This window comes from Rhodotorula toruloides (assembly GCF_000320785.1).
Source record: "Rhodotorula toruloides NP11 unplaced genomic scaffold Scaffold27, whole genome shotgun sequence".
Lineage (NCBI taxonomy): Eukaryota > Fungi > Basidiomycota > Microbotryomycetes > Sporidiobolales > Sporidiobolaceae > Rhodotorula > Rhodotorula toruloides.
The window spans coordinates 207,702-234,666 of NW_015622987.1; the positions used below are offsets into that span (position 1 = coordinate 207,702).

General features: G+C 62.1%; 12 protein-coding genes across 12 annotated transcripts; 5 read left to right on the plus strand and 7 right to left on the minus strand.

Moving 5' to 3' along the window:
* Positions 1-184: 184 nt before the first annotated feature.
* On the plus strand, positions 185-2,981 carry RHTO_04340 (uncharacterized protein; the record flags this gene model as incomplete). Its single annotated transcript, XM_016418007.1, has 3 exons — positions 185-359; positions 513-1,497; positions 1,553-2,981. The coding sequence occupies 3 exons, from the start codon at positions 185-187 to the stop codon at positions 2,979-2,981; spliced, it is 2,589 nt and encodes an 862-aa protein (XP_016270684.1).
* A 162-nt stretch (positions 2,982-3,143) lies between these two features.
* RHTO_04341 (zinc finger dihydrouridine synthase) lies at positions 3,144-6,325 on the plus strand (the record flags this gene model as incomplete). The annotated part of the gene is made up of 11 exons (XM_016418008.1): positions 3,144-3,214; positions 3,318-3,789; positions 3,859-4,308; positions 4,367-4,890; positions 4,955-5,061; positions 5,121-5,344; positions 5,407-5,458; positions 5,531-5,734; positions 5,789-5,856; positions 5,962-6,114; positions 6,191-6,325. The coding sequence occupies 11 exons, from the start codon at positions 3,144-3,146 to the stop codon at positions 6,323-6,325; spliced, it is 2,460 nt and encodes an 819-aa protein (XP_016270685.1).
* Positions 6,326-6,648: 323 nt separating this feature from the next.
* RHTO_04342 (3-beta hydroxysteroid dehydrogenase/isomerase) lies at positions 6,649-8,268 on the minus strand (the record flags this gene model as incomplete). The annotated part of the gene is made up of 8 exons (XM_016418009.1): positions 6,649-6,892; positions 6,951-7,147; positions 7,213-7,299; positions 7,363-7,509; positions 7,612-7,707; positions 7,838-7,994; positions 8,065-8,113; positions 8,232-8,268. The coding sequence occupies 8 exons, from the start codon at positions 8,266-8,268 to the stop codon at positions 6,649-6,651; spliced, it is 1,014 nt and encodes a 337-aa protein (XP_016270686.1).
* Positions 8,269-8,539: 271 nt separating this feature from the next.
* Positions 8,540-10,193, minus strand: RHTO_04343 (golgi reassembly stacking protein 2; the record flags this gene model as incomplete). The annotated part of the gene is made up of 6 exons (XM_016418010.1): positions 8,540-9,346; positions 9,408-9,493; positions 9,551-9,599; positions 9,661-9,794; positions 9,858-9,954; positions 10,029-10,193. The coding sequence occupies 6 exons, from the start codon at positions 10,191-10,193 to the stop codon at positions 8,540-8,542; spliced, it is 1,338 nt and encodes a 445-aa protein (XP_016270687.1).
* A 420-nt stretch (positions 10,194-10,613) lies between these two features.
* RHTO_04344 (uncharacterized protein) lies at positions 10,614-13,563 on the minus strand (the record flags this gene model as incomplete). Its single annotated transcript, XM_016418011.1, has 5 exons — positions 10,614-11,025; positions 11,085-11,218; positions 11,274-11,682; positions 11,742-12,730; positions 12,796-13,563. 5 exons carry the CDS (start codon positions 13,561-13,563, stop codon positions 10,614-10,616), a joined length of 2,712 nt encoding a protein of 903 aa, XP_016270688.1.
* Positions 13,564-13,912: 349 nt separating this feature from the next.
* On the minus strand, positions 13,913-15,307 carry RHTO_04345 (uncharacterized protein; the record flags this gene model as incomplete). Its single annotated transcript, XM_016418012.1, has 2 exons — positions 13,913-14,117; positions 14,178-15,307. The coding sequence occupies 2 exons, from the start codon at positions 15,305-15,307 to the stop codon at positions 13,913-13,915; spliced, it is 1,335 nt and encodes a 444-aa protein (XP_016270689.1).
* A 168-nt stretch (positions 15,308-15,475) lies between these two features.
* RHTO_04346 (uncharacterized protein) lies at positions 15,476-16,330 on the minus strand (the record flags this gene model as incomplete). The annotated part of the gene is made up of 3 exons (XM_016418013.1): positions 15,476-15,809; positions 15,876-16,246; positions 16,313-16,330. The coding sequence occupies 3 exons, from the start codon at positions 16,328-16,330 to the stop codon at positions 15,476-15,478; spliced, it is 723 nt and encodes a 240-aa protein (XP_016270690.1).
* Positions 16,331-16,725: 395 nt separating this feature from the next.
* RHTO_04347 (protein-serine/threonine kinase) lies at positions 16,726-20,353 on the plus strand (the record flags this gene model as incomplete). Its single annotated transcript, XM_016418014.1, has 6 exons — positions 16,726-17,058; positions 17,129-17,237; positions 17,298-17,644; positions 17,712-18,042; positions 18,101-19,290; positions 19,346-20,353. 6 exons carry the CDS (start codon positions 16,726-16,728, stop codon positions 20,351-20,353), a joined length of 3,318 nt encoding a protein of 1,105 aa, XP_016270691.1.
* Positions 20,354-20,580: 227 nt separating this feature from the next.
* Positions 20,581-21,006, minus strand: RHTO_04348 (cytochrome b mrna processing protein, CBP4; the record flags this gene model as incomplete). The annotated part of the gene is made up of 3 exons (XM_016418015.1): positions 20,581-20,637; positions 20,719-20,858; positions 20,928-21,006. 3 exons carry the CDS (start codon positions 21,004-21,006, stop codon positions 20,581-20,583), a joined length of 276 nt encoding a protein of 91 aa, XP_016270692.1.
* A 329-nt stretch (positions 21,007-21,335) lies between these two features.
* On the plus strand, positions 21,336-22,123 carry RHTO_04349 (ribonuclease P/MRP protein subunit POP5; the record flags this gene model as incomplete). Its single annotated transcript, XM_016418016.1, has 3 exons — positions 21,336-21,561; positions 21,675-21,812; positions 21,924-22,123. The coding sequence occupies 3 exons, from the start codon at positions 21,336-21,338 to the stop codon at positions 22,121-22,123; spliced, it is 564 nt and encodes a 187-aa protein (XP_016270693.1).
* Positions 22,124-22,373: 250 nt separating this feature from the next.
* Positions 22,374-25,031, minus strand: RHTO_04350 (long-chain acyl-CoA synthetase; the record flags this gene model as incomplete). Its single annotated transcript, XM_016418017.1, has 9 exons — positions 22,374-22,388; positions 22,456-22,862; positions 22,917-23,048; positions 23,111-23,389; positions 23,447-23,752; positions 23,812-24,277; positions 24,330-24,587; positions 24,653-24,853; positions 25,005-25,031. 9 exons carry the CDS (start codon positions 25,029-25,031, stop codon positions 22,374-22,376), a joined length of 2,091 nt encoding a protein of 696 aa, XP_016270694.1.
* Positions 25,032-25,512: 481 nt separating this feature from the next.
* On the plus strand, positions 25,513-26,781 carry RHTO_04351 (uncharacterized protein; the record flags this gene model as incomplete). The annotated part of the gene is made up of 1 exon (XM_016418018.1): positions 25,513-26,781. The coding sequence occupies one exon, from the start codon at positions 25,513-25,515 to the stop codon at positions 26,779-26,781; it is 1,269 nt and encodes a 422-aa protein (XP_016270695.1).
* Positions 26,782-26,965: the final 184 nt, after the last annotated feature.

Below are 26,965 nucleotides of genomic sequence, written 5' to 3' on the forward strand. Positions count from 1 at the left end.
GACGAGTGCGGGTCAGGTAGACGTTCTCACAGCATGTAGCAACTCTCTCGTATCGCATCCATTACGCTGAACTGCTCTCGCCTCGCTCGTCCTCGTTGTCAACTCTCACCTCATTGACCTCTTCCTCCTTCCGCTCACTCGCGTATCTCGACTGGCGCTCGCAGGGGTTGCTCGCTCGCCTCGCATGGTGCTACTTACCCCAGGCTCACAGTCGCCCGTCCGCAAACGCTACCGCCGCCGCATCCTCGACGAAGATCGCATCGCAGCCCTCGAGTCGCGCGCAAGGATCCGTCGCGAGCCGTCGCTCTCGCCGCGGAGGCTCACGCTGCATCCTGAAGAGTCTGCTAAGGACGGTCAGGGTGCGCGCCAGGCGGCTGGGAACGCGGGAGTGGCGGGCGAGGGTGAGGGAGGCGGTCTGGATGGCGAGAGGAGCGAGGGGCTCGAGCGAGGCGTGGGTTCGAGAGGCGTGCAGGGCGGGGCAGAAGGACTTGATGGACACGCTGGATGTGCAGAACAGGCCAAGCGAGGCGGCGAAGCGGGACCTGCGCCTCGAGCGAAGTCGCCTTCGAGGAGGATCTCGACCGACTCGACTCTCACGCCCCAATCTTCGAGTTGCTCCGAAGCAGTCGTCTCGAATAGGCGCTCTGAGTGCACGCAGCCATCAGCGAAGAACCTCGGACCCGTCCCCGATCCGCTCAAGGTCGCGAGGGTGCTCTCGCCGCACGTCAAGGGCAAAAACCAAGCGCGCTCAGAGGACGACCTGCCAACGTCGATGGAGCAGCTGCTGAACGTCTTGCCGAGGACGAGGACGACGATCAAGAGCAAGACGCCTGGCAAGAAGCGCGACCTTCGAGTCGACCCGTTCGCCTCGCCGGTCCCTTCGCCTCGTCCTCGTCAACCCGCTCCTCGCGCCTCTGCTCTCTTCCGTCGAGCTCAGGAGGACAGCGACGAGGAGGAGCTCTTGCACAATTTTCTCGGCGCCGCAGACCTCGCCGGCATGTCGTCCAAGACCAAGACGCGATACGTCGAGCGCGCGGCAGGCGGATACCTGCAGCCCCTCGTCTTCGACTCGGAAGAGGCGAGCGAGTACATGCCTTCGGACGAGGAGTGCGAGGTCAAGAAGAAGACAAAGAAGCGCAAGAGGGCGAAGCAGGATGCCGGACTCGACGATGTCAAGCGGCTCAAGAAGGGCGAAGCGGCCAAAGGCGACTTCATTCGCCGAACTGAGCAGACGGCGTTTGCGCCGCTCCTTGCTCGCCAGGCTCGACCTGCCCCGAAGGCAGCTCATCGTCGCGCGAAGCCGCTCGCCCGCAAGAACACTGTCAGCGGGCTTGGCGACCAAGTCAGTCGGGCGACCGGCTTGAGGATCAAGATGTCTGCCAGGGCGAATCAGCAGAAGAAGCCGGCCGGACGGCGTCAGACGCTTGACTCGAGGCGCCAGCCTCTCGAGTTTGGCTTTGAGGAGGAAGCGGGAGACGTCGCTCCCAGCGCATTCGGGTGCGTACGCCCACGTCGCGGGTGTCCAGCCGTGCTGACTCTTCTCGGCATACAGGGATTCGCCGGTGTACGCCATGCTCGCATCGAAGACCGTCCACTCTCGCTTGAAGAACCGCTCCGCCGCGACTCCGCACTTCCGTCACCGCTTCGAGCCGGCTCGTCTCCCGCCTCCCTTGCCCTTCGCGTCATTTCAGCCGTCGAATAACGCCGCACAGCACAAGACCCCGCCACCGAACCTCCAGCAGCGTTCGAAGCAGGTTGAGAAGGTCGATCCGCCTGTCCATCCCGCTCCCGTCTCAACGGCTACCACTACTGAGCCACCGAAGAGCAAGTTCCGCTTCGACCGCGGTCCTAAGGCGCACAAGGCGCTCACGGTCGACGCCGAGAAGTGGTACGCCGACTTGGCTGAGGCGCAGGCGCAGGGCGAGAACCTCTGGCCTCCTAGGGCTCGTTCGCCGTCCGGCGATGCTCATGTCGCGGGCAAGGAGACTTCTCGACGCGAGGCTGTCGGCGAGCGGGTTGAGCAAGACGTCGCCAACCTTTCTGTCTCGGCGAAGAAGCAGAAGATTCTGCGCCGCCTGCCGACGATGCCTAGTTTTACCTTTGCACCGTCGCTTGAACAAGCCGAGGGCGTCGGCGACGACATTGCGGGGAGCAGGGAGGCGGCGCCGCGAAACGAGGAAGATGCGGGTCACAACTCGTCTCGCGAGTTCCGCAATGCGGCATCCGCACAGGCTGCGCGAGTCAGCAACGCAGGTCAACGAGACGTCAGCGTGATTCGTCGTCGCGTTCCGACAGTACTGGTTCCGCCGACGCCGCTCCTTCCCAGCCCGCTTCCTCGCTCGTCGTTCACATCCCTGCCTCTCCCGACCGCAGGTGGCGAGCGCCTTTTCGTGCCGTCCTCGTCCGCCCTCTTCGACAGCGTCGCTGAAGATAACGACAAGGCGTCGTCCTCCCCGTCGTTGCGGTCCCTCGATCTGCACGGCGAAGGTCCCGCCGCCGACCGCTTCATCCTCTCCGACTCGCCCCTGCTGTCGCGCATCCCAAGTCCCGGCTCCGACTCCCCACTTCCGACGAGATCGATGTCGAAGATGCATGGTCGCAGGAAGGTCGGCAGACGCTTGCTGTCTTCGTCCCCGTCGAATGCGCCAATCGTCAGCCGCGAACCGACTTCGCAGCTCGAAGTCGACGGTCTCGTCGAGCAACCTCCTTCCGACGTCTTCTACATTGCCGGCACCGAGACGCTCGAGGCAGCCGCTGTCGACCTCGCTGTCACGGAGCCGGCGCGAGACGAGGACGACGACTTTGGGACCATCTCGCTCGGATCCGCCGACCACCTCTTCGACCTTCTCGCCTCGCTTCCACTCACCGCCATGGCGCAAAAGGCCGTCGACGACAAGCTGGCGCAGGTCACGCAGCTGCGCAACGACAGCATCCTTCCGAGTCCACCGCAGACAACGCCCAGGAGGAAGAGGTGCCTCTGACCGGGCGGCGCTCGGCCCCGTAGTAGACTGCTATCGCTTTACAGGTCGTTCCTCGCAATCTGCAAGTCTCCCTGCTTTACTTTCGAGTTTCCCTCGTCGCGGTCGAGATGTCAATTCTCCTCTCCCTCCTCCAGCTCACTCGCTCGCTGGCTTGACCGCGCTATGGCTGATCCGACTGCTCAGAAGCCCTACTGGGACACGCCTGGAGGCGGCATTGCGCCCATCAAAGCCGAGTGCGTCCTTCCACACCACTTTGCCCGTTCTCATCGCCGCAACTTCACTAGCCGTCCTCCCGCTCACTACGCTGACTGCGCGCTCTCTTTGCCTTGCTGTCAGGTATGTGCTGTGGGACAAGATGGGCAAGGGGACCCGGCAGCCCGCCATTGACGACGACGCGGCCGAGGGGCGGACCAAAGCAGTGCTCAACAAGCCGTTGCTCAGGACGAGTGACGTCGCTGCTGTTCCGCCGCAGACTGCCGACCCTGCTTCCACCCACTCCCCTGCACCCGAACCGACAGGTAGCGCGCCCGCCGTCGAGCCTTCGACTACCGAGGCTGCTCCGGCGAAGGAGGAGAACGGAGCAAAGGAGGAACCGGCGGGAGAGGCGGCAGCAACGGGCGAGGGCGAGCCTGAGCAGAAGAAGGTCAAGCTGAGCGGCGCGCAGAAGAAGGCGCTCGCGAAGCAGAGGGCGCAGGAGCAGTGGGAGGCGAAGAAGAAGGCAAAGGCAGAAGCGAAGGCTGCTGCGGCGGCGCAAGCGGGGCAGGAGGGAGAAGGCGAAGGCAAGAAGAAGCTGAAGGGGCAGAATAAGGTGCGGAGAAGCCAGCTTTCGGGTTGTGTCGCGATTGAAGGCTTACTCTCGCTCGTTCCCATCACGCAGAACCGCAAGTTCGACCACCGCGCTGGTACCGGCGAGATCCGCTTGTGCCATCAGACCGCGCTCGGCAAGGTCTGCGATCGACCGAACTGCCGAGGCGACCACGACTTGGCAGCCTACCTCGCTGCCCGCCTGCCCGACATTCGCCACGCCCTTCCCACCACCGCTGACGACCTCACGCCCATCGAGACTCCGCACGCGTGCCCTTTTTTCCTCGCGCTCGGCTCGTGCCCGTACGGCTTCAAGTGCCGCTTTGGCGAGAGCCACATCCGCAAGGTCGAGGACGGACAGGGTGCGCTGGGAAGCGGATGGGAGCTCGTGATTGATGAGGAAAAGGTCAGGCGGCGTGAGGCGGAGGTGGGAGAAGGCAAGGGGAAGCTGAGCCATATGGCCGAGATGAACTTTATCTCGATGCAGCAGATTAAGGAGATTCGTGGTGGCGGGCGGACACTGGTATGTCGAGCGCGTCGTGTTGCCTGCGTGTTTCTTACTGACGCTCTTCGCTGGACAGGAGAAGTTCCCGCTCTCCGTCGAATACCTCTCGTCGATTGGCGAGCCCCTCGACTCGCGCGAGGAGAACGGCAAAGGCGGTAAGGGCAAGAAGCGTGGTCGTAATGGCGAGCCCAAGGCAGCTGATGCCGCGTCTGCTGAAGCTGTGACGCCTTCCGAGCCTGCACCTGCCGCCGTTGCGCCTGAAGCGCCGACTTCGGCTGAAGCGTCGACTTCTGCCGCTCCCGTCGATGCTGCTGTCGCATCCGACGCCGTCGCTGCCGCCTCCGCCACGCCATCTGCGACCATGGACGTCGACTCTCACCCCTCACGCACCTTCGTTCCCGACCTCGCACCGGTGCGCGCGTCCGAGAAGAAGCGGCTCGACTTTGCCGGCAAGATGTGGATGGCGCCGTTGACGACCGTCGGCAACTTGCCGTTCCGTCGGTTAGCAGTCGAGTACGGTTGCGACATCACCGTGTCGGAGATGGGCCTCGCGCAGGAGTTTTTGTCGGGCAATGCGAACGAGTGGAGCTTGGTGCGACGGCGAGTCTCGCTTCCCCTCATTGTTGTGGTCCGGTGACCATGCTCACGGCTTCGGCTAACGCAGGCACCCGAGCGAGCGGCAGTTTGGCGTTCAGATCTGCGGCTCGAAGCCCCAAGTGCTCGTCCCGGCGGCCGAAGCCATCGTCAAGCATACCGACATCGATTTCCTGGGTACGCAGAGGTTTTTGCGCTATTCGTGTGTCTTTGACAGACTGACTTTCTGCTTGCAGACGTCAACTGCGGCTGCCCGATTGACCTCGTCTTCAACAAGGGCGCCGGGTCGGCCCTCCTTGCACACGCCGGAAAGCTCGGCAAATCGCTCGTCGGCATGTCGAAGGTACTCGGCGAGGTGCCGCTTACCGTCAAGATCCGCACGGGCGTCAGCAACAACCAGCCGGTCGCGCACAAGCTCATGCCGCGCTTCCAGACGGAGTGGGGCGTCAGCGCTGTGACGGTGCGTTCCCTTCACGTTGTGCAAATTCCCTCGCCGAGCTGATGGTTCGCATACCGCTGCAGATGCACGGCCGGTCTCGACAAGCGCGCTACAAACACTTCGCCGACTACAAGTGTGCGTCTCGCTTTTCTGCTCGTATCGTGCGATGCAGTGGGAGCTCACCTACCGCTCGTTCCCGTCCCGCAGACATCGGCGAGTGCGTCAAGGTTCTGCGCGAGACGGCCGAGGAGGAAGGCGTTGCGCCCATCCCGATCTTCGGGAACGGAGATGCGTACGACCACAGGACGTACTGGGACAACGTCGAGAAGAGCGGCGTCGACGGAATCATGATCGCGCGAGGAGCGCTCGTCAAGCCCTGGATCTTTACCGAGCTGAAGGAGCGAAGAGACTGTGCGTCGACTGCCCTCACCCTCTAAGCCGGCCGCTAACTTTTGCTACTCGCAGGGGACATCTCGTCTCGTGAGCGCCTCGACATGATCGGGAAGCTGTGCGACTACGGCTTGGAGCACTGGGTGCGTTCGCCTCTCGCTTCTCGCGCTGGACGAGCCATGCTCTATCGTTGGACCGCTTGCTCCTAGAGACTCTCAGGCGACTGACTCGCTCGGTCTCGCTCGCAGGGCTCGGACCAGATGGGCGTCAATAAGTGCCGCCGCTTCGTCTGCGAGGCGCTCTCATTCACGCACCGTTACGTCCCGGTCGGCTTGCTTGAGCGCCTTCCGACGAACATGAACGAGCGGCCTTTCGCCTTCCGCGGCAGGGACGAGCTCGAGGTGCGTTGCGCAGTGCAGATACTGCTCGACACTGCTCGAAGCGGACTTTCGAGGCTGACGCTTTTCCGCTCCGCAGACACTCCTCTCCTCGGATCAGTCGAAGGATTGGGTCAAGATCACGGAGATGTTCCTTGGGCCGACGCCGGACGACTGGTCCTTCGTGCCGAAGCACAAGGCGGCGTCGCACGAGACTACAGAGGCGCAGGGCTAGAGGTTCTCTCGTTTCTGCATTGCGACCCTGCCTCGTCATTACTCGACTGAAAGAACCAACTTGCGCCTGGTCATGCGAGAGCTTCACGGAGCGGGCTGAAGCACGAACGATGAACTGGAGAGTGGCTTATTGGGGCGCCCGCCTTTCGAGCGGAGGAAGCTGCTCACCAAGCGCCTCTGCAGGGATCGACACGCATTGGAGTTGGAGATGACTGCTATTGCGTTGTTGGTCTATATATGTACGAGACTGCATAATGTACGGCACCAGTTTTCCGGGCCCTTTACATCCCGTTGTTCTGTTGGAGTCCACCCGGCGCCCAACCTCTACTTCGACCCCTTGAGCTCCTTCTCGACCTCAAAGATACTGCTAAGCGTATCCTTGATGCACTGCTCGAACCCAATCCACTTGATGCCAAGCTCTTTCTCAACGAGCGACGAGTCGGTCTTGAAGTGCGGCGAGCCGTCGGATGGCTTTGCGTCGGGGATGCGGGACGCTTGGTCAGGGAAGGCCTTGCGAGCGATCGAAGCGATTTGGGTGTTGTCGTAGTGTCCGGCAATGCAGAGGTAGCTGTTCGCGAGGATCGTCAGCTACAAGCAGGTCCGACTGCGAGAAGACGAGCACGCACCGCTTGCCCTTGGCGATGTCCTCCGTCACGCCCTTGACGTGGATGTCGGCGATGTCGCGGACGTCGACCCAAACGGGGAACGTCGTCTCGGGGACCTCCTTCGCGTCGACGACGGCCCAGACGGCGCCGGCGCTGGTGTTGATTGCGTCGAGGGAACCGACGGGCTGAGAGATGGGACCGAGGACCATGGGCGGGCACTGGAGTGATACGATCCGGTCAGCTTCGCTCGAACGGAGGATGAGGGGCGGAAGTCTGGACGCACGACCGTGCAAAGGTCCCATTTCGTCTCCGGCTCCTTCGCGATCTTCCATGCCTCCTCCTCAGCAATCTTCTTCGAAGCGCAGTAGATCTGATGAAGCCAAAGGCGCGTGAGTAACCCTCATCATCCAAGCGAGACGGATGGTGGACTCACGTAAGGCGGCTGGTCAGCCTTCTTCGCCGAGTCATATGTCGCAGGGTTCCAGTCCTTCTCGGTAAAGGTCGTCTCGGGGCCGAGCTTGTCGAAGTCAAGGACGGAGGCGAAGGAGGACGTCAGGACGACGCGCTTGACGGACGGCTCCTGCACACGACGAAAAAAGCGTACGTCAGCCAAAAATCGACGATGCCACACTGCCTCAGAGCGTGCGGCGACCCGACATAGTCAGCAGAAACGGCGACGCACCTTCTGCGCCGCGCGCAAGATCTGCCGGGTACCCTCGAGCGCGGGAATGAGCATATCGCGCTCGTTGTCCTTGACATCGTAGTGGAAGGGAGAGGCCTGTCATGACACGTCGAACGAGAGGCGGTACAGCAACGGGGAAGAGAGGCGTTGTCGAGAGTAGCGGAAGTGTGGGAACGACGCGAGGTCAGCTCATGTCCGCGCATTCTTGACGCGATGAAGGACGCACTGTGTGCGCAACAAGCGTCACACCCTTGATCGCCTCATCAAACGCGCCCTTCTCCGCGATATCCTTCACAATAGCCCACTCGATCTTCCCCTTGTACTGCGGGTGCTTCGCCTCCCACTTGTCCGCCTTGTCCTGCGAGCGGACGGTCCCGCGGACGCTGCACAGGCGAGCGAGAGGCCGGGTCAGCGAGGGATTGTGGGGGAGGAAAGAGGGAAGAGCGAACGTACCGGAAACCCTTTTCGAGGAACGCGAGGGTGACGGCGGTTCCGACGAAGCCTACAAAATGGAATCGGTCAGCACGAAGCTGTACGAGCGTTACTGACGAGCACGAGCCAAGACTCGGTACGTCGCAGCCACAAAAGCAGGCGAAGAGGGAAGGACAGCGACGACGCACCGGATGCTCCGCTGACGAGGACGAGTTCAGAGGACATGGTGTGCTGGTGTGTGTGCAGTGTGAGGTGTGGAAGAAGGAGAAGAGAGAAGCGCGGAAGGAACACGATGCGTCATGGGCGCAGTGCCCGAGTTCGACCTCGGGCAAGTGGAGGCGAGGAAACTCGGACAGGACGTTGTTGCGTGAGCCAGGCGCACAGCAACGCACAGTGTCCGTGGCTGAGTGTCGCCGCAAGCATATCGCGCCTAAGTACCGAGAGCAGGCGAAGAGTCGGCCAAAGCGGCGTCGAAGGGCGAACGAGAATTCCACGACTACTCCGCTTCCTCCGCCGCAATCCGCGCCGCTCCGTACCCTGACCGCGCCCCTCCATACTGCTGCTGCTGCCTGGGCGGAGTCGCGCCGTACCCAGTCGGCCCACCCCGTCCAGACGCCGATGAGACGAAACTCGCTTCGTGCTCGTCCTCGTCCCCTTCCTCCGTAATGACCTCAACAGGAACGACCTCCACGCCATCCGATGCGTCGTAAGCGCCGTAGCCTCCGTCGTCGCCATACCGCGAGAACGAGGGGTGCTCGCTGCCGTAGCTCGAGTCGTAGTTGCGCGACGACGAGCCGTACCCGTCTCCGCCGTACGAGTTCTGGTGCTGTTCATCCTCGTCCTCCTCGTCGTCGTACGCGAGAGCGGCTGTTCGACGCGGAGGAGGCGGGGCAGACATGACTGGCGGAGGCGGTGGCCGGGCGTTGTTGCGAGGAGGAGTTGCGGTAGCCCCCGACGAGCGGGGCGGTGGAGGTGCGTAGAGCGGGTTCTGCGTGGAAGGTACGCCAGACTGAGTCGAGAATGAGGTGAGACGGTCGGCTTGGCGGCTCTGTGCCGAAGCAGGGGAAGAAGTCGAAGGAGGGGGAGGAGCATAAGTCGGCTGGAACTGCTGGCCCACTGGCGCAGGAGGCGGCGCTGATCGTGCGCGATCTTGGGGTTTCGGGATACGATGTAAGAGACCATAGCCGACGCCGCAGCCTAACAGGCCGTCGCCGCCCCAAGACCGGTTCGGGACGAGGATAACCTCGCGCAGCACGTCGTAGTCCGAGTTGTAGACAAACAGCCGCAGAGGCTTGTCGACGTGCTGTGCGGCGACGAAGAGGGTCAGCGCGCCGTGTACAACCAAAGCAGCGAGTCGTGCGCACCGACTCGACGATGTCGTAGAAGTCGCCTTCTCCTCGCAAGACCCCGCCAGCATACCCGACAATCCAGTCGCCATACGGTACGAGACCTGAACGTGGGCTGTTGTCAGATGCAGTGCGCAGAGTAGAGAGGAATCGAGACGCACCTGCGCTTTGAGCGGGCGAGCCTTGCAGAATCTCGAGGACGTGCCAGACCTGTACCGACTCCGCCTCGTCAGCTCACGTTGCCACTTCTACCTTTTGCGAGAGAACTCACCTGCTCAAGCGCGTGCTGCGGGTCACACAGCCGTAGACTCAAGCCTAGCAGTGAGGGCTGTCCGTCCACTGCGCCCGTCTCTCCGCCTGGTACGGCCGCAGACGACCATGTCCGCGAGGGGACAACTCGTACTTCTGCAAGACGAACGAGAAGGCGTGAGTTCGCAGAGACGGACAGGGGCAAAGGAACGAACGAACCTCGAACCTCCTTCCGCTTCGTGCTGTAGACCTGCAGCGAAACCTGCCGCCCTTCGTTCGCCTCCAGCACGTCCGTCAACAAGTCAATCTCGTCGCCCTGCGAATCTAACAGTCAGCGCAGCGTTCTCCTTCTCCTCGTTCACGTCAAAGAGAGTCGACCTCGACACGCACCAACTGCTTCCCTCCCGCCCCAACAACAAAGTCAAAGAACGGCTCGATGCCCGCCTCAGCAGCAGGCGAGTTCTCCGCGACTCGCAGGACATGGAAGGCCGCGTTCGCTGTCGAGGTTGACGCGCTGGTATCGCCGCCGGAGGGATGCGATTCGGTTTGGCCCATCGGTCGGACGGTGTCTCAGAGTGTCTCAAGAGCGATGAGAGCGCTCGCAAGCTCTGCTAGGCGGATGGAGAAAGGCGAACGCGGGCGAGGCTGTCGGGAGGTGGGGTCGAGCGGTGACGAGGCTAGGACGGCTCGAGGGGTTCCGAGGCTGGTGTACAGCGAAGCAGACACTACCGGCAAGTTCGAGCAGTCCTAGCGCGGTAGTCGGAGCTGAGCGAGTGATGTGGCCTTGTTTGACCCGCCTCTCCTCCTCGCAACTCCCAAGTCGTCCTCTCGTTCACAGACACTACTCTGCCTGTTCTGATGCCATTGACAGAGTCAAGGCGAGCGAAAGCAAGCGGAACGACAAAGCGAGACCTGCGATTGCGTACTGGCTACAACGCATCATTCCTGCGGTTTATGCTACAATACCCGCTCTCCTCAGCGCCCGACAGCCTCCATACTCCTCCTACCCCTTCCACGACTCACGATCCTGAGCCTCTCTTCCTCAACGTCCTCCGAGCCGAACGCACTACCGTATCCCGCCCGCTCAAGGCTCCTCGCAACACCGCTCATCCCGTCACTTGCGCTGTAGTCGGCCGTTCGAGCGCGGACTCGCCGCGAGAAGTCTGCTGCGTCGGAGCGATAGCGGTCGTAGTCGTCCACGGGCGAAGCGGGCGAGTCGGCTGCGAGAGGGGTCGAGGCGAGCGGGACGCGGAGGCGGATGGCGTGAGAGCGAGAGAGCGAAGAGCGGAGGGGAGAGGTGCCGGCTGAGGGAGAGTGGTTGCTGACGGTCGTAGCCGCAGAGGAAAGCGAGTCGGTGTTGAAGGGTGCCGAGCTGCCGTTCCGCGACCTGCAGAAGACGACGCGAGTGAGCGGAAATGCCGCGCAAGGACGGTTTGAGCGACGCACGGAACATCTCCGAACGCGGCGCTCGCCGAACGTTTCTTCGTGTGTTTGCCGATAGCATTGTCGAGCCACCAAGTCTCGCTCTGCGGGGAGATCCAGTCTCCGGGCTCGCCGACGAGGCCATCGAGGAAGTCGCGCTGCACACTCGTTGATTAGTGAACGACAAACGGTCGTGACGCGAGCGCGACGCACCTGCGGCGAGGGGATGTGCTTCCAGAGCATCTTCTCCCCCTCTCTCGGCGACCGCTCCCTGAGCCGCCTGATGGCGGGAGCACCAACGCGCATGGTCTCCCCCGCTCCTTCTTCCTCGTCAGCTTGCGGATCTCTCGCCATTCGTCGCTTTCGCTCGACGTCGAGCTCCTCGGAGGGTAGGTCTCCAACGAGCCTGACGAGCGGCGTGACCCCGTCGAGGCGGAAGTGAAAGAGCAAGCCGTCGACGACTCCACCGCCGGTGACTCCACCTGCCGAAAGCTGGAGCGAGCCGCCTAGCCGTGCCGAGTTCGGGTCGGTCGAGACGACGGAGGCGTATGAGGCGTAGGCGGGACGAGCGATCGAGCAGGTGACGCAAGGGCGGAGGAGGCGGTAGCCGAGGAGGTTGCCGCTGCGAGCACAGGAGAACGTGAGCTTCGACGCAATGAGAAGGCAGGAACTGAAACGCACCATCTTCGGCAGCCGATGTCCCTCGTCACGCAACCCTTGCAGCCCTTCCATCCGCGCTTCCCGACTCGCTCGCCGCCAACACCGGTTCCCTCGTTCCAGTCGCCGACCCTGTCTGCTCGAGGTGGCAGATCGCTACTGGCCGCCGGTCGTTCTCGCCGCGCCGGCTCATCGTCGAAGACCTTGTCCGGCACGCCTTCGAGCAAGGCCCGGGAGCAGACGAGCGCGCCGCAGCCCGCATTGCCGTCCTCCGCCGCATTTCCTGCAAAGGCGAAACCGGACGGGAGCGATACCTCATCGACTGCCCCGTTCCCGCCGCAGTAGAGGAGGTAGACCTCTTTCTTGCTTCGCAGCGCCATACCCATCAGCGCATTCGTCTCCTCCCTCGTCCGTCGCCCGCCTGATGTGCTGGACGTCCGCTCGACGCCGACATCGGCCTCGTCGTGGGCAAAGACGCCCCGCGACCGGACCGTCGTGCGGATCACAGACTCGTCTCCCACTTCTGAGGCCCAGCTCCAATGCTCCGCAGGTTGTACGACCGTCACACCTCCCTCATCCGTACGCGACGCATCAACGATGGGCATGCCATCGGCATCAACCGCTCCGAGCAGACTATCGATAGTCTGGCTCGCCCGCTCCCTTCGTGCCGCCCGTAGCTGTTCGAGTCTGGATTGTCGGTCGGCTGACGAAGACTGCGGTGGGGGAGAAGGCAGGACGCGCGTCCAGATGAAGTTGGAGGGTGCGGTGGGACTGATTGGACGAGGGAGGAGTTCGTTGACGGAAGGTTCCGGAGTCGGCGAGAGGAGGGAGCGCTGGGGTGGCGAAGAGGGCGGTGCGAGTGTGTCACGAGTCGGCCAAGCGCGCCAGACGGGTGGAGGGGGGTTGGAGAGAGAGAAGGAAGCCCGGGGGCTGGAGCGAACGGCGGATGAGGACGGCATGGTTCGTCCGCCCCGTGGAAGGGAAGTCGTGCGAGGGATGGAGAGAGGCTGGTTCTGCGCGATGGAAGAACGAGAATTAGCCGGTCCGCACAGTCGAGGAGATGGGGATGCCTGCTCACCCTCCAGATAGAGCCGCCGTCCGCCGCGCCCGCATCTCCGCGCCAGATCGCCGCCAGATCCGCGTCGATTGCTTCGCCCTGCGCTCGCACGTCGTCCAAAGCTTGAGCGAGCCGTGCTCGCCGTCTCAGCGCTTCGGCCCGCCGCTCTTCCGGGCTAATCTCAGGCTCTCCGTCTCTTCCTCCTACGTACACCCAGCCAGTATCCCCTGCGAGCTGATCGCCTCCTGAGCCAGGCGCAACGATATGCATCGGCTCTCCCACAGTTCCAAACCCGAGTCGACGAGAGCGAGACCGCAAGCCGGCCCGCAGCGTCGACGTGAGCGCCGCCTCCTCGTCGTCCGTGTCGCTGAACAGTTCGATGAGAGGCTGTCCCGCTGCGGGAGGGGCTGGCGGCGGGGGAGAGTCTGATCGGCGCACTGAACGTCGTCGGGTCAGACGACCGACCGAGTCGTAAAACTGGTCGGGGTCGGGGGAGAGGTGTGATGGATCAGTAACAGAGCCTGTAGTACTGGCGATGAGCTGTAATAGTGACCGGGGACCGTCGGCAGCGTGAGCGGCTTCATCAGTTGGAGGCGAGGCGGGTCGAATTCGTAGCGCGGGCAGGTCGCGTGCGGGCATGTTGGCGGGCTCGGGCGTCGGTGACTGTCGTGGGGAAATCAGAATGATGCCACTGCTTCGTCCCGACGGCGGTGAGAGCGGCCTGTCGTCATTTCGAGTCGAGGAGGAGAAGGCGAGAGGGGTCGTCGTGCGCTCGTCCGGCCCGCTCATGGCGGTCAGGCGTGATAGAAAAGCTCAGCAACAAGCAGCAGTAGTCGGAGGAGCGGCAGAGCGTTGTGAGGCGTGTGTGGTGGAAGGCCAACCCTTGCACGAAGGAGACGAGCAGAAAACATCACGCTCGACGGTGCAAGCGGTTCGCAGGCTAAACGCATACACCACCTATGTTGCACTCTGTACAGCTCAAGCCAGGTCAGACGAGGAGGGTAGGTGGATAGACGTTGTCGAATAATCGGTTAGCAATCCCGCGAATTCGCTGCTGCATGAAGTAGAACCGGTTAGAGACACTGGCACCTGTGCAGTACGAACGAGACGTACCGAAATGCAGTTGACTATGTCACGTCTAGGTCGGTGCGCTGCGCGGCAAGTTCAACCAGTGCGCGATGGCGACGAGCTCGTATCCCGTACAGCAAGACCTCTCGGACTGCTCGAGGTCGCATAGCCGGAACTGGTCGATTCTTTGATCTTGAAGGATGTGGCGAGTGGTTGATTGGCCGTGGACGAGACCGGTCGCCAGTAGGCGCTCGTACAGGGTGTAGATGCGCTGCCTGCGTTGTCTTAGAGGGATCAGCCTCGACAGGGACAGTATGAAGCGAACACGCACGCACCTCTGCTCGAGCGACAAGGCCTGCAAGTCCTCGACGCGCTGGCCGTGCCACAGGGTGACGAGCAGTCCGCCAACCTCATTCACCTTCTCCGCTCGTTCGAAATACCCGACGAGGGGCGGCACGACCGCATCGACTCCGGCGCGCTCTTCCACCTCGCGCCATTTCTGCGCTTCCCACTCCAGAAGGCTCTCGTCCGAGCCGCGACGATCGAATTTGCAGACGACGGCAAGGGTCGACTGCTCGAACGAGAGGCGAGCTTGAAAGGTGTCGTAGTTGTACGAGCTGCTCAGGCGTCGCTCAAGAAAGAGCGTCGCGGTAGACGTTGACGAGCCAAGGTCGATCGTCTCGGGGTTTTTGTCGAGTGCGACAAAAGGTAAAGGCGTGCAGTTCTTGTGACGACCTTCCATGTAACCTCCGTCGCTCATCCCGACGACATCGACAGCGACGAGCTTCGAGAGACGGAAGAAGAGGGAGGCTGGGCTGACGGGAGCGTCGCAAACGCTACGGCCGGTGCTCGGGCTGGAAAGGTGGTCGTCCCCGCCCTCAAAACTGCCGCCGTTGTCACTGATCAGCTCCCAGGCTTCGCCGTCTTCAACGGGCTCTTCCGCCTCGGGCGCCTCGGCCGTCGTGCCACATCCACCCCGTTCTTCCGTTCCGTTCTGCACTCCCTCTGCAGCTCGCCCACCCTCCACATCTTGAGCTAACCCTCCTCCCGCACCTCCTCCGTCTTCCTCGGGAGTGCCGCTAGTCGTCAAACCGATTTTGCTTGCGGGTCTGGAGGATTTCTCCTCGTCCTCGACATCGACTGGATGGTCTTGAGCAGAGACTTCCGCAGGATCTGCCGGCTTTGAAGGCGTGAGGTGCGGTGGGATGGGCTGGCCGGTTCGTAGCTGAAATGGCGCGAAGGCTGGGTCGAGCTTGGTCGTCAAGCCGGCGGAAACGAGTGCGACGAAGAGCGAGTGCAGATCCGGCTCGTCCATAATCGCTTCGCGGAGGTGGAGCTGCTGCCGTTCGGGCGAGTGCACGAGGGAGGAGAAGATGGCGAGGAGGTAGTCGGGGTGAGTGTGTGGCATGGCGGGCGTCATGATTACCGTGTAGTGAGCTGCTTGTGCCTCTGCAATAAAGGGCATGTTGGCGAGAGAAGGAGGAGCCACGAAGCGAGGAGGGCGTGACGAGCGGGTTGGGGAATGAAACGCATGGACGAAGAAAGTGATGATCGCTTCTTCTGAGTCATACAGAGCGGCCGTCTTGTTTGTAGCTGAGGACAGTGCGTGCATGAGCTGTGGAACGACCCGCGGTCAGCTTCGCTCGGGGGCTGTACTGAACGGGATTCTCGCCTTTGCAAGACTTGGCGTCGGAGACAGGGCAGCCGGACAGGCGGCGTCATTGAGCTTAAGCGTGGGCTCCTGCGCCATCTGTAAAACTGGGCAGTAAAGCCCGAAGGGGTAGAAGGGCTTCCAGAAGGTCCAGTTGCCGATGTCGACAGACGAATCCGAACCGACGCCTGCCCACTGAGCCTCACCGTCCGTGACGACGTACAGCAGGTCGAACAGAGCAAAGGATGCGTCGCGAACGCGCGCAGCGTGCTGACTGGCGCCGAGCTCGTTCTGCTTCAGCTGCGCTCGCTGCGGGCTGTGTACAGTTGTCAGCTTGCCAGGTTGTCGGTAAGATGCTAGACGAATGGGGAGACGAACGTACCAAAGCGGACAGAGGGGTTTGAGAAGCTGTATTATCGCCAGCTGGATCGCCCCGTCAAGCTGGCTCATCGGGGAGAGGAGGATAGTCGGCGGTACAGCTTGGCGCAACGTTCGGACAGTCTGCTCAGCCATCACGGAAGCAATGGTTGTCGAGATGTTCGAGGAGAAAGGCGCCAAAGGCTGCGCCGAGGAGTCGAAGGTTTGGGGGGCTCCAGCGACGGAGTCGAGCTTTGCGTGAGGCTCGTTTGCTTGGAAGGCAGAGACAGTGCCCACCTCAAGGAGGCGAAGCCTGGGGAAGAGGTCGATCAACAACGATTCAGACGTGAGGTCGAACCTGTGGAGGATGGCATCTAGCGGCGAAGCGAAGCTCGGCTGTGACATGTGCGGTGGAATCAGTCAGGCGATCCGCAGACTGCTGGGATCAAATCGTGTACGCACCAGAGGCAGCCCGTCCATACTGGGAGTTGAGGGATAAAGAGTTGGGATCCAGGCGTCGCGGGAGGAATAGACGCCTGAGCAGGGCGTGGAATAGGCAGCAAGCGACTGAAGCACAGTACAGGCTTTGGCGAGCGACTTTGCGAGAGCTGAGCGTGTGGCAGGAGGGAGAGGAGGGGAACGGGCGGGTTCATCTTTCACCTCGCCGCCGAACTACGCGAGCGGGCTCGTGCTGCGCTCCGACGGCTCACTGGGAACCCGATCCTGCTGCCACGCTCGAACCGCCCTCCTCGCTCTTCTTCTCCCCCCCCCCCACCACCACCCTCATCTCGACGAGCAGAACTCGACGTATCGGCGTCTGGACGGCTAGCAAGGCGTCTACGGAGACGAAATAGAGGCGATCGAAGCTCAGCAGGATGTCCGAGTCGAGCATCCTCGCCTCGCAGCGCCAGAATCCAGGGATACCGGTCACCCAGCTCTTCACTCGCAAGGAACTGTTCGGCAAGGGCGCATATGGCGGCGTCTACAAGGCCGTGCATAACCCGACGGGGACCGTCGTCGCTCTCAAAGTCATCGACCTCGACACGCCCGACGACGAGGTCTCCGAGATTCAGAAGGAGGTTGCCATCCTGTCGGAACTGAGGGACGCTGCGAGGCACAACATTACGCTCTACCATGGCTGCTACCTCGTCGGGCACGAGCTGTGGATTGCGATGGACTTTGCGAGCGGCGGCAGTATCCGGACCCTCGTGCGTCTCCTTCCTTTCCAACTCTTTCAGCCTTGAATGTCGCTCACTCCTCACCTGTCCCCACGCGCAGATGAAGAGCGGTCCGATCGAGGAGAAATATGCGGCGCTGATCGTGCGCGAGGTCCTCGTCGCGCTCGCCTTCCTTCACAAGCAGAACATCATCCACCGCGACGTCAAGGGTGAGCTTTCCGTCCCGATCTCGTGAGCTCTTACAACGTGCTGACTACTCGCGCCCGCAGCTGCCAACATTCTCCTCACCCAGGCCGGCAAAATCCTTCTCTGCGACTTCGGCGTCGCCGCACATCTTCAAGCAAATTCGAAGCGCTCGACCTTCACCGGCACACCTCTCTGGATGGCGCCCGAGGTGATCACGGACGGCAAGATGTACGACACCAAGGCCGACATCTGGTCACTGGGCATCACGCTGTACGAGATGGCGACCGGCAACCCGCCGTACTTTGGCATGGAGCCGCTACGAGCGTGCGCGCTCATCCCGAGGAGCCAGCCGCCGAAGCTCGAAGGCGGGACATGGAGTGCCAACATGCGGGAGTTCCTCGGCCTATGCCTCCAGATCGACCCGACGAATGTGCGTCTCGCCGCGCTTTCGCCTGCTTCCGGCGCAGCTGACATCTCCATGTCGACGTCATTTGCAGCGCCCGACTGCCGACGAGCTCTCCAAGTCCAAGTGGATCAAATCGGCGTCGAAGCTCCCGATGGTCCTCCTCCGCGAGCTCATCGCCCGCTACGTCTCGTGGATCCAGTCAGGCGGTCAGCGAACGTCAATCGTCGGCGGCTTGAACGGGAGCGAGGAATTGGCGCGGGAAGATACGTTCGAGTTGGCGAACGACCAGTGGGACTTTGACGTCGACAGCGATGAGGACGGCGATATGGGGATCGGGCTTGGCAGGGTCGAGCCGCTGGGCGACGAGCCCCCTCGAACGCTGGACGAGACGGCGGCTGCGGGACATGCGCGACCTCCGAAAGGTGCGCCTGCCGGTCCCTTGAACGGCTCGAGTCTGGCTCACCGTGCTACGCCTCGCAGTTCCCGCTTCACGAAATCACCCTCTCCTCCGCCTTTTCGACGAGGAGTCGAATCCGTACGCTCAGCCTGCAGCGCAAACCGTCATCAACCTTCCCTCCGGCTCCGCCATCAACACTGTCAAGCCGACGATCTCGATTCCCTCGCTCGACGACCTCGATGACATGTCTGCCGATTCGTCGCCTTTCGGCTCGAACGCTCCGTCCGGTTTTGGCTTTGGTGGCGCATCGTCCTCATCATCATTCGGCGGCAGCAATTTCGGATTCGGTGGCCTCTCCAACTCGTCTTTCGGGTCCTCCGCCCTCGAAGCGGCCGACGACCTGATGTCGCCCGCGACGTACAAGCCGAATCCGTTCGCCTGGACGCAGCAGAACAAGCAGCAGTCGAACGGCGGCTCGTCTCCCTTCATGCCGCCATCGCCACGCTTCACCCGGTCAGACACGCCCGACTCGGCTTGGGGCGGATCAGGCAATTCGCATGCCCGCACAGGGTCGAGTACGCCTACCGACGCGCACTTCCCGACCGGCGTGCTCGACTTGCCCGCCCCGCCGCCTCTGCCGAACGGCGTGGCAGGTCCAGCCGTCACATCGTCACCCTCGCTTCCCTCCCTTTCTTCTTCCGTCTCGGCTCAAAACGACGCGAATAACCAACTGTCAGGCTCGGGTCCAAATCGACCCTTCGCTTTCCCCGGTCCGAGACGACGAGCCGACACCGCTCCTTCTCGCCCACCCCCTGACAGCTCCATACCCGCACCCTACCCTCCTCTCGGCCAAGGTCTACCCCGCGGTCCGCCTACGACGACGCATTCGCCAGACGCTATCGGTGGCGCCCCGGCACCCTATCCGCCTCTCGGACCTGGCCTCCCCAGGCGGCTCGAGTCGCAGACTTCGCAGCCGCAACTACGAGGTCACGCGAAACAGACGAGCGGCTCGGCTTCGGCAGGGCAAGGAGGTTCGGGCGATGCAGGGCCCGCCATGGCTCGTCCCTTCGGCGGTACGAGCGCGCGAGACTTGAACAGGCCGTTCGGGTTCTCGACTGCTGCGCCCGCTGCGTATGGTGCGGCAGCTGCCGGTGGACGTGACCGGGGCTGGAGCAATGTAGGCGAACTGGGAAGGCCCTTCAGGGTCGCTGAGGGAGCACTGGCGGGCCGACTCAGGAGCGGGAGCGATAGCGGGAAGCGGCAGGCGCTGCGAGTGAGCTCGCCTGTACATCGTCTCTGCAGCTCGCAGCTAATGAGTCCATTCGCAGATCACGACCTCGGCCGCGTCCACCTTGCCGCCTATCACCTCACCTGTCGCGACGCCTACTTCCGCCGTCCCTCCGACACCCGGCGCTGGCGCGAACGGTCCGCCTTTAACCTCGTCGCCGAAGCACGCTCGCAACGTGTCGCATCAGCGCAACGTGTCCGGCGCGCTACCCTACTCGTACAACAACCACTACCCCTTCCCCGCTCCTCCCGGTTCAGCGTCTGCCTCCTCCTCCTTCTCGTCGACGACGGGGCCACCGATATCACCAGCCGCCGCACCGCCGCTCCAGCGAGGCGACAGCCAGACTTCGCCTCGAACGATTCCTGCGGCGCAGATGAGCGGGGCTAGTGCAGGCCACCGACCTCGACTCTCGCAATCGCAGACGGCGCCGACTGTTCCCTTTGCACAGGCGCATCCGCAGGCTCACCAGGCGCACCACCTTCGGACTTCCTCATCGGCGTCCATGTTGTGCGAAGAAGCCGCAACGCCTCTCGCTGCGCCTCCGCAACCTGCTTCCCCCCCCTCGTCCATCCCGTCCGTTCCGCCTACACAACTCGCTCTCTCGCTTCCTCCCGTCTCGGCCAGCTCAGCAGCAGGCCTCGTCGCCGGTCCCGGTCAGCGCAACAGCGCCATCGGTTTCCCCTTCCCTCCCGTCGGCGACCTCGCCGTTCCCTCCTCCTCCGCTCCTCCCGGCTCATCCTCCTCGACATCCTCCTCGCCTTCCAACTCGATCTCAATTCGCGCGCAAGCGGCAAGAGGTGGAGCGATCGCGACGCCTTTACCGCTCGTCAAGCCGCTCGACTACTCGACTCTTTCGACTCGGCCGGCCGTGCAGGGCGAGTTGGACGAGACTTTGCGCGAGCTCGGTCGGTGGCTGGCGGTGGTGGGCGAGGGTTTGGAGCGAGTGCTCGAAGGTGGAGTCGATATCGGAGTCGATCTCGCGAGCCGACCCACGACCAGTGCTGGGGGCGCAGAAGGTGCAGGCGCGCAGGTCGCTGCTGTCGCATAGACGAGGAGAGTCTAGGACCCTGCTGCTGTTTCCACTAGAGTATCTCTCGTTTCGCACGTCTTGGTTGTGCAACTGTCGTCGGTCTTACAGGTTCAGCCGCGAGCGGCTCGAGGATGTGCGAAGGTATCGTTACAAGGATAGCATACACTGTTTGGACAAGGGTGTCAGAAGAATGCGCGGTCAGCGAAGAAGACGGGGAGGAAAGGACGAGACGCACGAAAGCTCGCCTACTTCTTCGTCGACTCCGAGTCAGCCCATACTGGAGAGTCGTTCTGCGCTTGAGCCTGTGCGACGGTGCGGCGATTCGCTAAGTCAGCGCTCACAATCGCATAAGACGCAGACAAGGGCGATCCCTCTTAACGCACCCTGATCGCGTCCAGCCGACTCTTGCTCTCCCTCGCCAGCTCGTTTTGCGCACCCGCCTGCATCCGTCGTGCCTCGTCGACCTTGCGCTTGAGATCGGGCGAGAGGCGGTCGTACATCTCCTGGTCGGTCGGGGTGGTGACTGTCGCAGGGAATAGAAGGCTAGGTCAGCGTTCACTCGGCGTAGTGACGTCTGCTGCGCATGACTTACGAGCCATAATGGAGTAGCCAATCGCTGTAATGACTCCTGTAAGGAGAACCGCTGAACCGATGGGAATGCGACCGCTCATCGTGAAATTGTGGATCTGTGAGAGGGCGAGAGTCAGCATACCGTCCTAATCGACCTTCTCGCGCATCCGCGAGCCCGCTCGTGCGCTGCCGTCGCCGCAAGACCATTTCGCGATGAAGCTGTCGGCGGAAGGGGAGAGCGGGGACAGGCGCAACGAGGTGGACATCCTGCGGTCGCTCGACAATCTGAGTAGCTTACTTCGAGGTTCTCAAGAGTGCTAGCGAATCGGCAGAGCTCCACAGCGAGTACAGCGGCGAGAGAGTGGATGGCAAGAAGTTGAGGAGATGAAGTTGGCCATCGACGGCTCACACTCGCGCTCAGTTGGTCGCTATGGTGCGGTTCAAGCATCGCTACCTGCTTCTGCACCTGCTCTTCCCCGCCGCAGTCGACCTCGACGCTCTCCGCAGCGACATCGACGCCGACCAACCTCCCTCCGCCGAATCGACTTTCTCACCACCGCACCTGTCCGAGTCGAGCTTGATCAGCTTGCTGAGGGACAGTCTGAGCGTCAGCTTTGGAGACATCGGAGCAGGCGAAGTGGGAGGGACGTTCAGCAGTGCGTTCCCGTCTCCTCGAAGCGCTTCAAGCAGAAGCGGCTCGAAAGAGCTGCAGTCTGGGTCTGTGTTCACGATGCGGATGGTTACACTGACGCTCTGAGTCGCTGCGCAGTCAAGTACCTCTCCCCCTCGACCTCGACCGTCATCATCCGCATCTCGCGAGAACACTTCCGCACTCTCTGGGCCGCCCTCACGCTCCTGCGCAAAGTCGGAGGACAAGAATGCATTGCTAGGGTCGTACATGTCAGCGGTACGTCGGGAGGTCCGACAAGCTGGCGTAGCGGGCGAGGACGATGGAACTCGCCCCGCTCACCTCGCCGCCTGAGCCGCTCCTGACGTTCTCGCTTACACGTCCTTACAGGCACAATCCGCAAAACGCAACACGCCGCCATCGCCCACGACCGTACCCAAATCCTCCTCTCCGCCGCTCGGAAACGCTCAGCTACCGCTCGAAAACGGAAACGAGAAGCAGTGAAACCGGTTGAGGCTGGAGCCGAGGACGACGGTGTGGAGAAGCAGCTGATGGAGAGTGAGGAGAAGATCATGGCGATGGAGGCGTGACGTGCGGGGAGATGAGGCTGGCTGTAGGCGTGTTGTTGTACTCGTAACGCTCTCCTGTCGTTTCTCGTCATCTCGTCGAGCGAGTCCAGGAGGAGAAACGGCACAGACGTGATTACGGTATGGATAGACGAGAGCGCGGGGGGGATACACGACCAAATACTGACAGAGTGATAAACAGACAGGCCTGGTACGGATGAAAGGAAAGTGGAAACGCAGAACAAGGGAAAAAGCTCGGGGTGTCGTGCGAGGTTCACGGGTATACCTTCTGCAAATTGGGGAGAGGCCGATTCAGCAAGGATGAGGAGAAGGAACGAAAGAAATCGGTTACGCACCTTGATATCGCTTCCGAACGACTGGAGGATCGACTTGCGCTGCAGCTTCTGCGCCGGCGTGAGCATGCCATTCTGAGGCGTCCACTCCTCCTTGGCGAGCAAGACCGTCTGAAGCGTCTCGAGGGGCTTGAGTCCAGCGCCGCGACCAGTCGCGACGAGTTCCTCCAAGACATGCTTCTTGACCTTGTCGTTTGCGCAGACGTCAGTTGCCCAGTCGAGGCTGTCGACGCTCTTGCCGTCGACGAGGTGAGGGTTCGCCGAGAGCGACGTGCGGAGGTTCTGCTCGTGAGGGACGATGATGGCCATCGGACGGGATGCGGATGGGTCGGCGTGGACGCAGATGTTCGAGACGAGGTTGCACGACTTGTAGATCGACTCGAGGCGCTCGAGGGCGACGTACTCTCCGCCTGCAGGGACTGAAGTCAAGATCGCCCTTCGTGAGCGGACGGAAGGGAACCTACCGGCAAGCTTGACGAGGTTCTTCTTGCGGTCGATGATGCTGAGCGTGCCGTCGCGGTTCCACTGGCCGATATCGCCAGTCATGAACCAGCCGTCCTCGTCGATGACCTCCTTCGTCAAGTCGGGGCGCTTGACTGCGGGGACCTCGAGCGTCAATTCGTCCGCCAGCGATCTCAGGATATGCGGAAGGACGCACAGTAGCCCTTGAAGATACTCGGACCCCTCAAGCAGATCTCTCCCTGCTGCAACCCACCCGCATCCTTCCCACTCCCATCCGCCTTGTACCCAGCCTCCTCAAAGTCCCTAAGCTGGATCTCGACGCACGGGACAGGCACGCCGACGGGTCCGGTTTGGACGATAGCGGGAGGCAGGATGCACGAGAGAGCGCAGGACTCGGTCAAGCCCCAGCCTTGGATGAGCGTGTCGGTGAGAGTGAGGCGGAGGAAGTTCTGCGTGTCGCGCGAGATGCCGGCGCCTGCAGCGAATCATGCATGAGTATCTGAGCGTTTGAGAAGGGAGAACGGCTGCGCACCTCCGTTGATGGCGTACTTGAGGCGCCCGCCCGTCGCCTGCTTGACAGCCTTGAACACCACCGCATCCAGCACACCCCCGAGCGCACGTCCAAACACCGGGAGTGGCTTCGTTCCCTTCTTAGCCGACAAGGCGCCATGGAAGAGCGACGAGCGGAACTTGGGTCCGGCCGAAACTTTGGCGAGGATACCTTTGCGGATTTGTTCCCAGACGGTCGGGACGCCGACCATGATTGTGGGCTGAAAGGCGCGCATGTCGCCCATGCAGTTGCGCATCGAGGTGTCGGTCAGGGTTTTGACGGAGCCGTCTGCGAGGGATCGAGGGTTCAGCGAGTGAGGACAATGTCGGAGGAGGAGAGCGACTCACAGCCGATGACGATACCAACGTAGAGAAGAAGGAACTCGACAGCCATCTCGAAGATGTGACTGAGCGGGAGATAGGCGATGAAGCGAGCGTCGGGGGTGATAAACTCGTGAACGAGCGAGAGGGCTCCTCCGACGACGGCGGTGATCTGCCTGTTGGTGATCTCGACGCCCTTCGGTGCGCCAGTCGAGCCAGACGTGTACATGATGCACGCGACGTCGTCTTTTGAGGGCTTGTTGGCCGGGTGAGGCGACTTGCGACCGAGGGCGACAAACTCGTCCCAGTGGAAGAGCTTGATGTCGGCCTTCTTGAGCGAGTCGAGGACGGCGGGCTTGACGTCCGACGTGGCGCCGTCGTAGACGAGGACTTTGACGGTCGGAGTGTTGGCGATGACACCGGCGACGACGGGGAGGAGCGCGGCGTTCGTGAACATGCCGTACACGCCGGGCTCGTTGAGCGAGTGGTTAAGCTGCGCATGATTGTAAGCGGAGTAGGAACAAGGAAAAGACGGCTGAACGCACTCCCTCCTCGCCGAGGTTGTCGTAGGCGGTCGCAAAGGTGATGCCCTGGGTCGCGCAGGCGTTCGCCATGACCTGCCAGTGCGCGCTCGTGCTGGCGTAGATGTTGAAGATGGTGCTCCTCGAGTGGCCGGTCTCGACGAGGGCAGAAGCTACGTCGGCGACCATCTCGCCCAGCTGTTTGTAGGTGAGGTACTTGTAGTCGCTCATCTCGTAGTAAGTCCACTTCTTGGTCTCGGTCGTCTCTTCGCCGTTGACCATCTGCGCGTCAAGCAGTCAGCCTCGCGAGCAAAGGCCAGCCAAGACGCGGAAAAGTGACGGCGAACCTTCTTGACCTGCTTCTCCTCGTTGTGCAGCCTGATGGTCTCGCGCCATCCGACAGCCTGTCTGTCAGGCCTGGTGCGGACAGAGTAGCCGAGCAAGTCTGCGACGACCTCGACGTCGGGCGCCGGAGACTCGACCAACTTGTCCGCCGTCGCCGCGAACCTGCGCGGACGGGACCTGCCGGGCTCAGCGGGCGGGCCGACCTGCGTGAGCGTCGAGCGAGTGTCAGTACAAGCGCAGACCGATGCTCGTGGTCGCCGGGCGGTGTGGCGAGAGTGCGGTGTGGCAGTTGGAACGAGGGACGAGGTGGGGAGGGTCGCGTGAACCTGGACGACGACGACGGCGCGAGCGTACCTCGATAGAAGCGTATCGTCCAGGCATTGCTGTCTGCGCTGGAAGTACACAATGCACACGAGCGAGAGGAGGAGCAAGAGCGAGAGCGCGGTGTTGTACGAAAAGTTGACCGGGACGACAAGGTTGCCGACTTGGAAGCAGCGCCGATCAATCAAGCGCACCCAGATGAGACACGCTTTAGCACCGCAATTCGTAATCGAACGAATACAAACGCGCGAGGGTAATCAAAAGGTAATGCGACGACAGCTCTACCTCGAACCGCTCACTTCGCTGCTCGTTCTGACGCTCGTGACTGGCTTGCTGCAATCGTTTGACCCTTCTTCTGCTCGCCGGAACGGTCTACGAGGTGCGCACGCTCTCCCACGCCCTCCTCACCCACTCGCGATGCTCATCAATTCTTGTTGGCACAGACCCGCCGAACTCGCCTGTCAGCCGCGCAGACACGCCGAGCGCGCCAGCAGCACCGCACATATCTCGGCGTCACCCCCGCCTGCCTTCCTCCGCCGCCATGCCCCGCCTCTCACTCGCCCAGACGCTCCCGCCCGAACTCCTCACGCGCATCTTCGGCTGGCTGACAGAGCTTCAGGCCGACATACATCCGCGCGGACGATACGATCGGGAGACGATTGCTTGGAGCGTCACTTCAGCTATCGCCGAACTTCGAGAGGCAGCTCTCGGCTGCCGCCAGTGGCGGGCGCCTGCTCAGCGACAATTGTTCCGCTCGATTAATCTCGACTATGACAACGCGGCGTTGCTGCAGGACTGCTACGAAGATCGTCCAGACCTCGCAGATGCGACGCAAGCGGCAGTTTTTGAACTGCGGAAGGATTCGAGCGACACCTGGGACAGCCTCAATGCCGAATGTCGGCTGCAGCTGTCCACCCTTGCGCTCTGCAAGAACATTCGGCACCTAGCAATCGGCCTCGTCACCCGAAGCGCGCGCGACGCGCTCGTCGCTCTTCTCGACTGCGCACCTCTCGAGTCCCTCGTACTACTCGAGCGCGGGTGGTCTCATCTGGAGGTGGAGCAGCTCGCCTGCTTGTCGCCGTTTGAGTTCTGCGCCGTCGCACAAAAATCGTCGCTGCGTTACTTTCAATTCCAGCTCCGCCCGCGTTTGTCGTCGTTCAACTCGCCCTTCGTTCCCTTGCCAAACCTCGCATCTCCAATTACCACCTTGGCCATCACGATGAACATAGACACCTGCCTGGCGCGCCTTGTCACCATGGCGGCAGCCTCGCTGCGAAAACTCGCGGTTTACTCGGAGACGCCTCTCTCGCACGACAACTTTGGCTTCCTCCTCCCGACACTCCCCGTCCTTCAGGAGATGCGGATATACATGAACCCTGTCAACTTTGCCCGCGTTGACGATGCCTGGATTGCCGACGTCCTCCCCAAGTTGACCTCACTCGAAAAGTTGTTTGTTACCGATTCGATCGCGCGCCCTTCCATCGTCCTGTCTCTGCCGCCGCATCTCAAGCTGATCGAGTACTCATGGTCCGGTCAAGACATGATACCGGTCATCCACACCTTTGCCGAAGTCGTCGTCAACGTCGCCGCTCGCCTCCCTTCGTGCACCATCCGCTTCTCTGTCGATCCCGATGAATGGTATGACGACAGCAGGGACGCTCTTGATGAATTGGAGGAGACTTGTCTGCGCTTGGGTGTCAATGTGGACATCAACCGTGGCGCATACTACTTCGACATCCCCGAAAAGACCTGTATCTCGTTCTTCTGGCGCGCCCTTCCTTGCCACAATCACGTATGCGTTGATCACTGATGCTTGCATTTGCAGACCGAGCTATACTTTCGCCTCAAGGCGCCACAACTGGACTCCCGAGATCACTTTCGTCCTGCAATTCACGCTGCCGTGCGCGGCTTTTGTTGATTTCATATCGGCCAGCGGAGCGCGATGTCGGATGAAGTTCAGTCAAGCCTTACGAAAGTCTTACGACGCCGAGGGG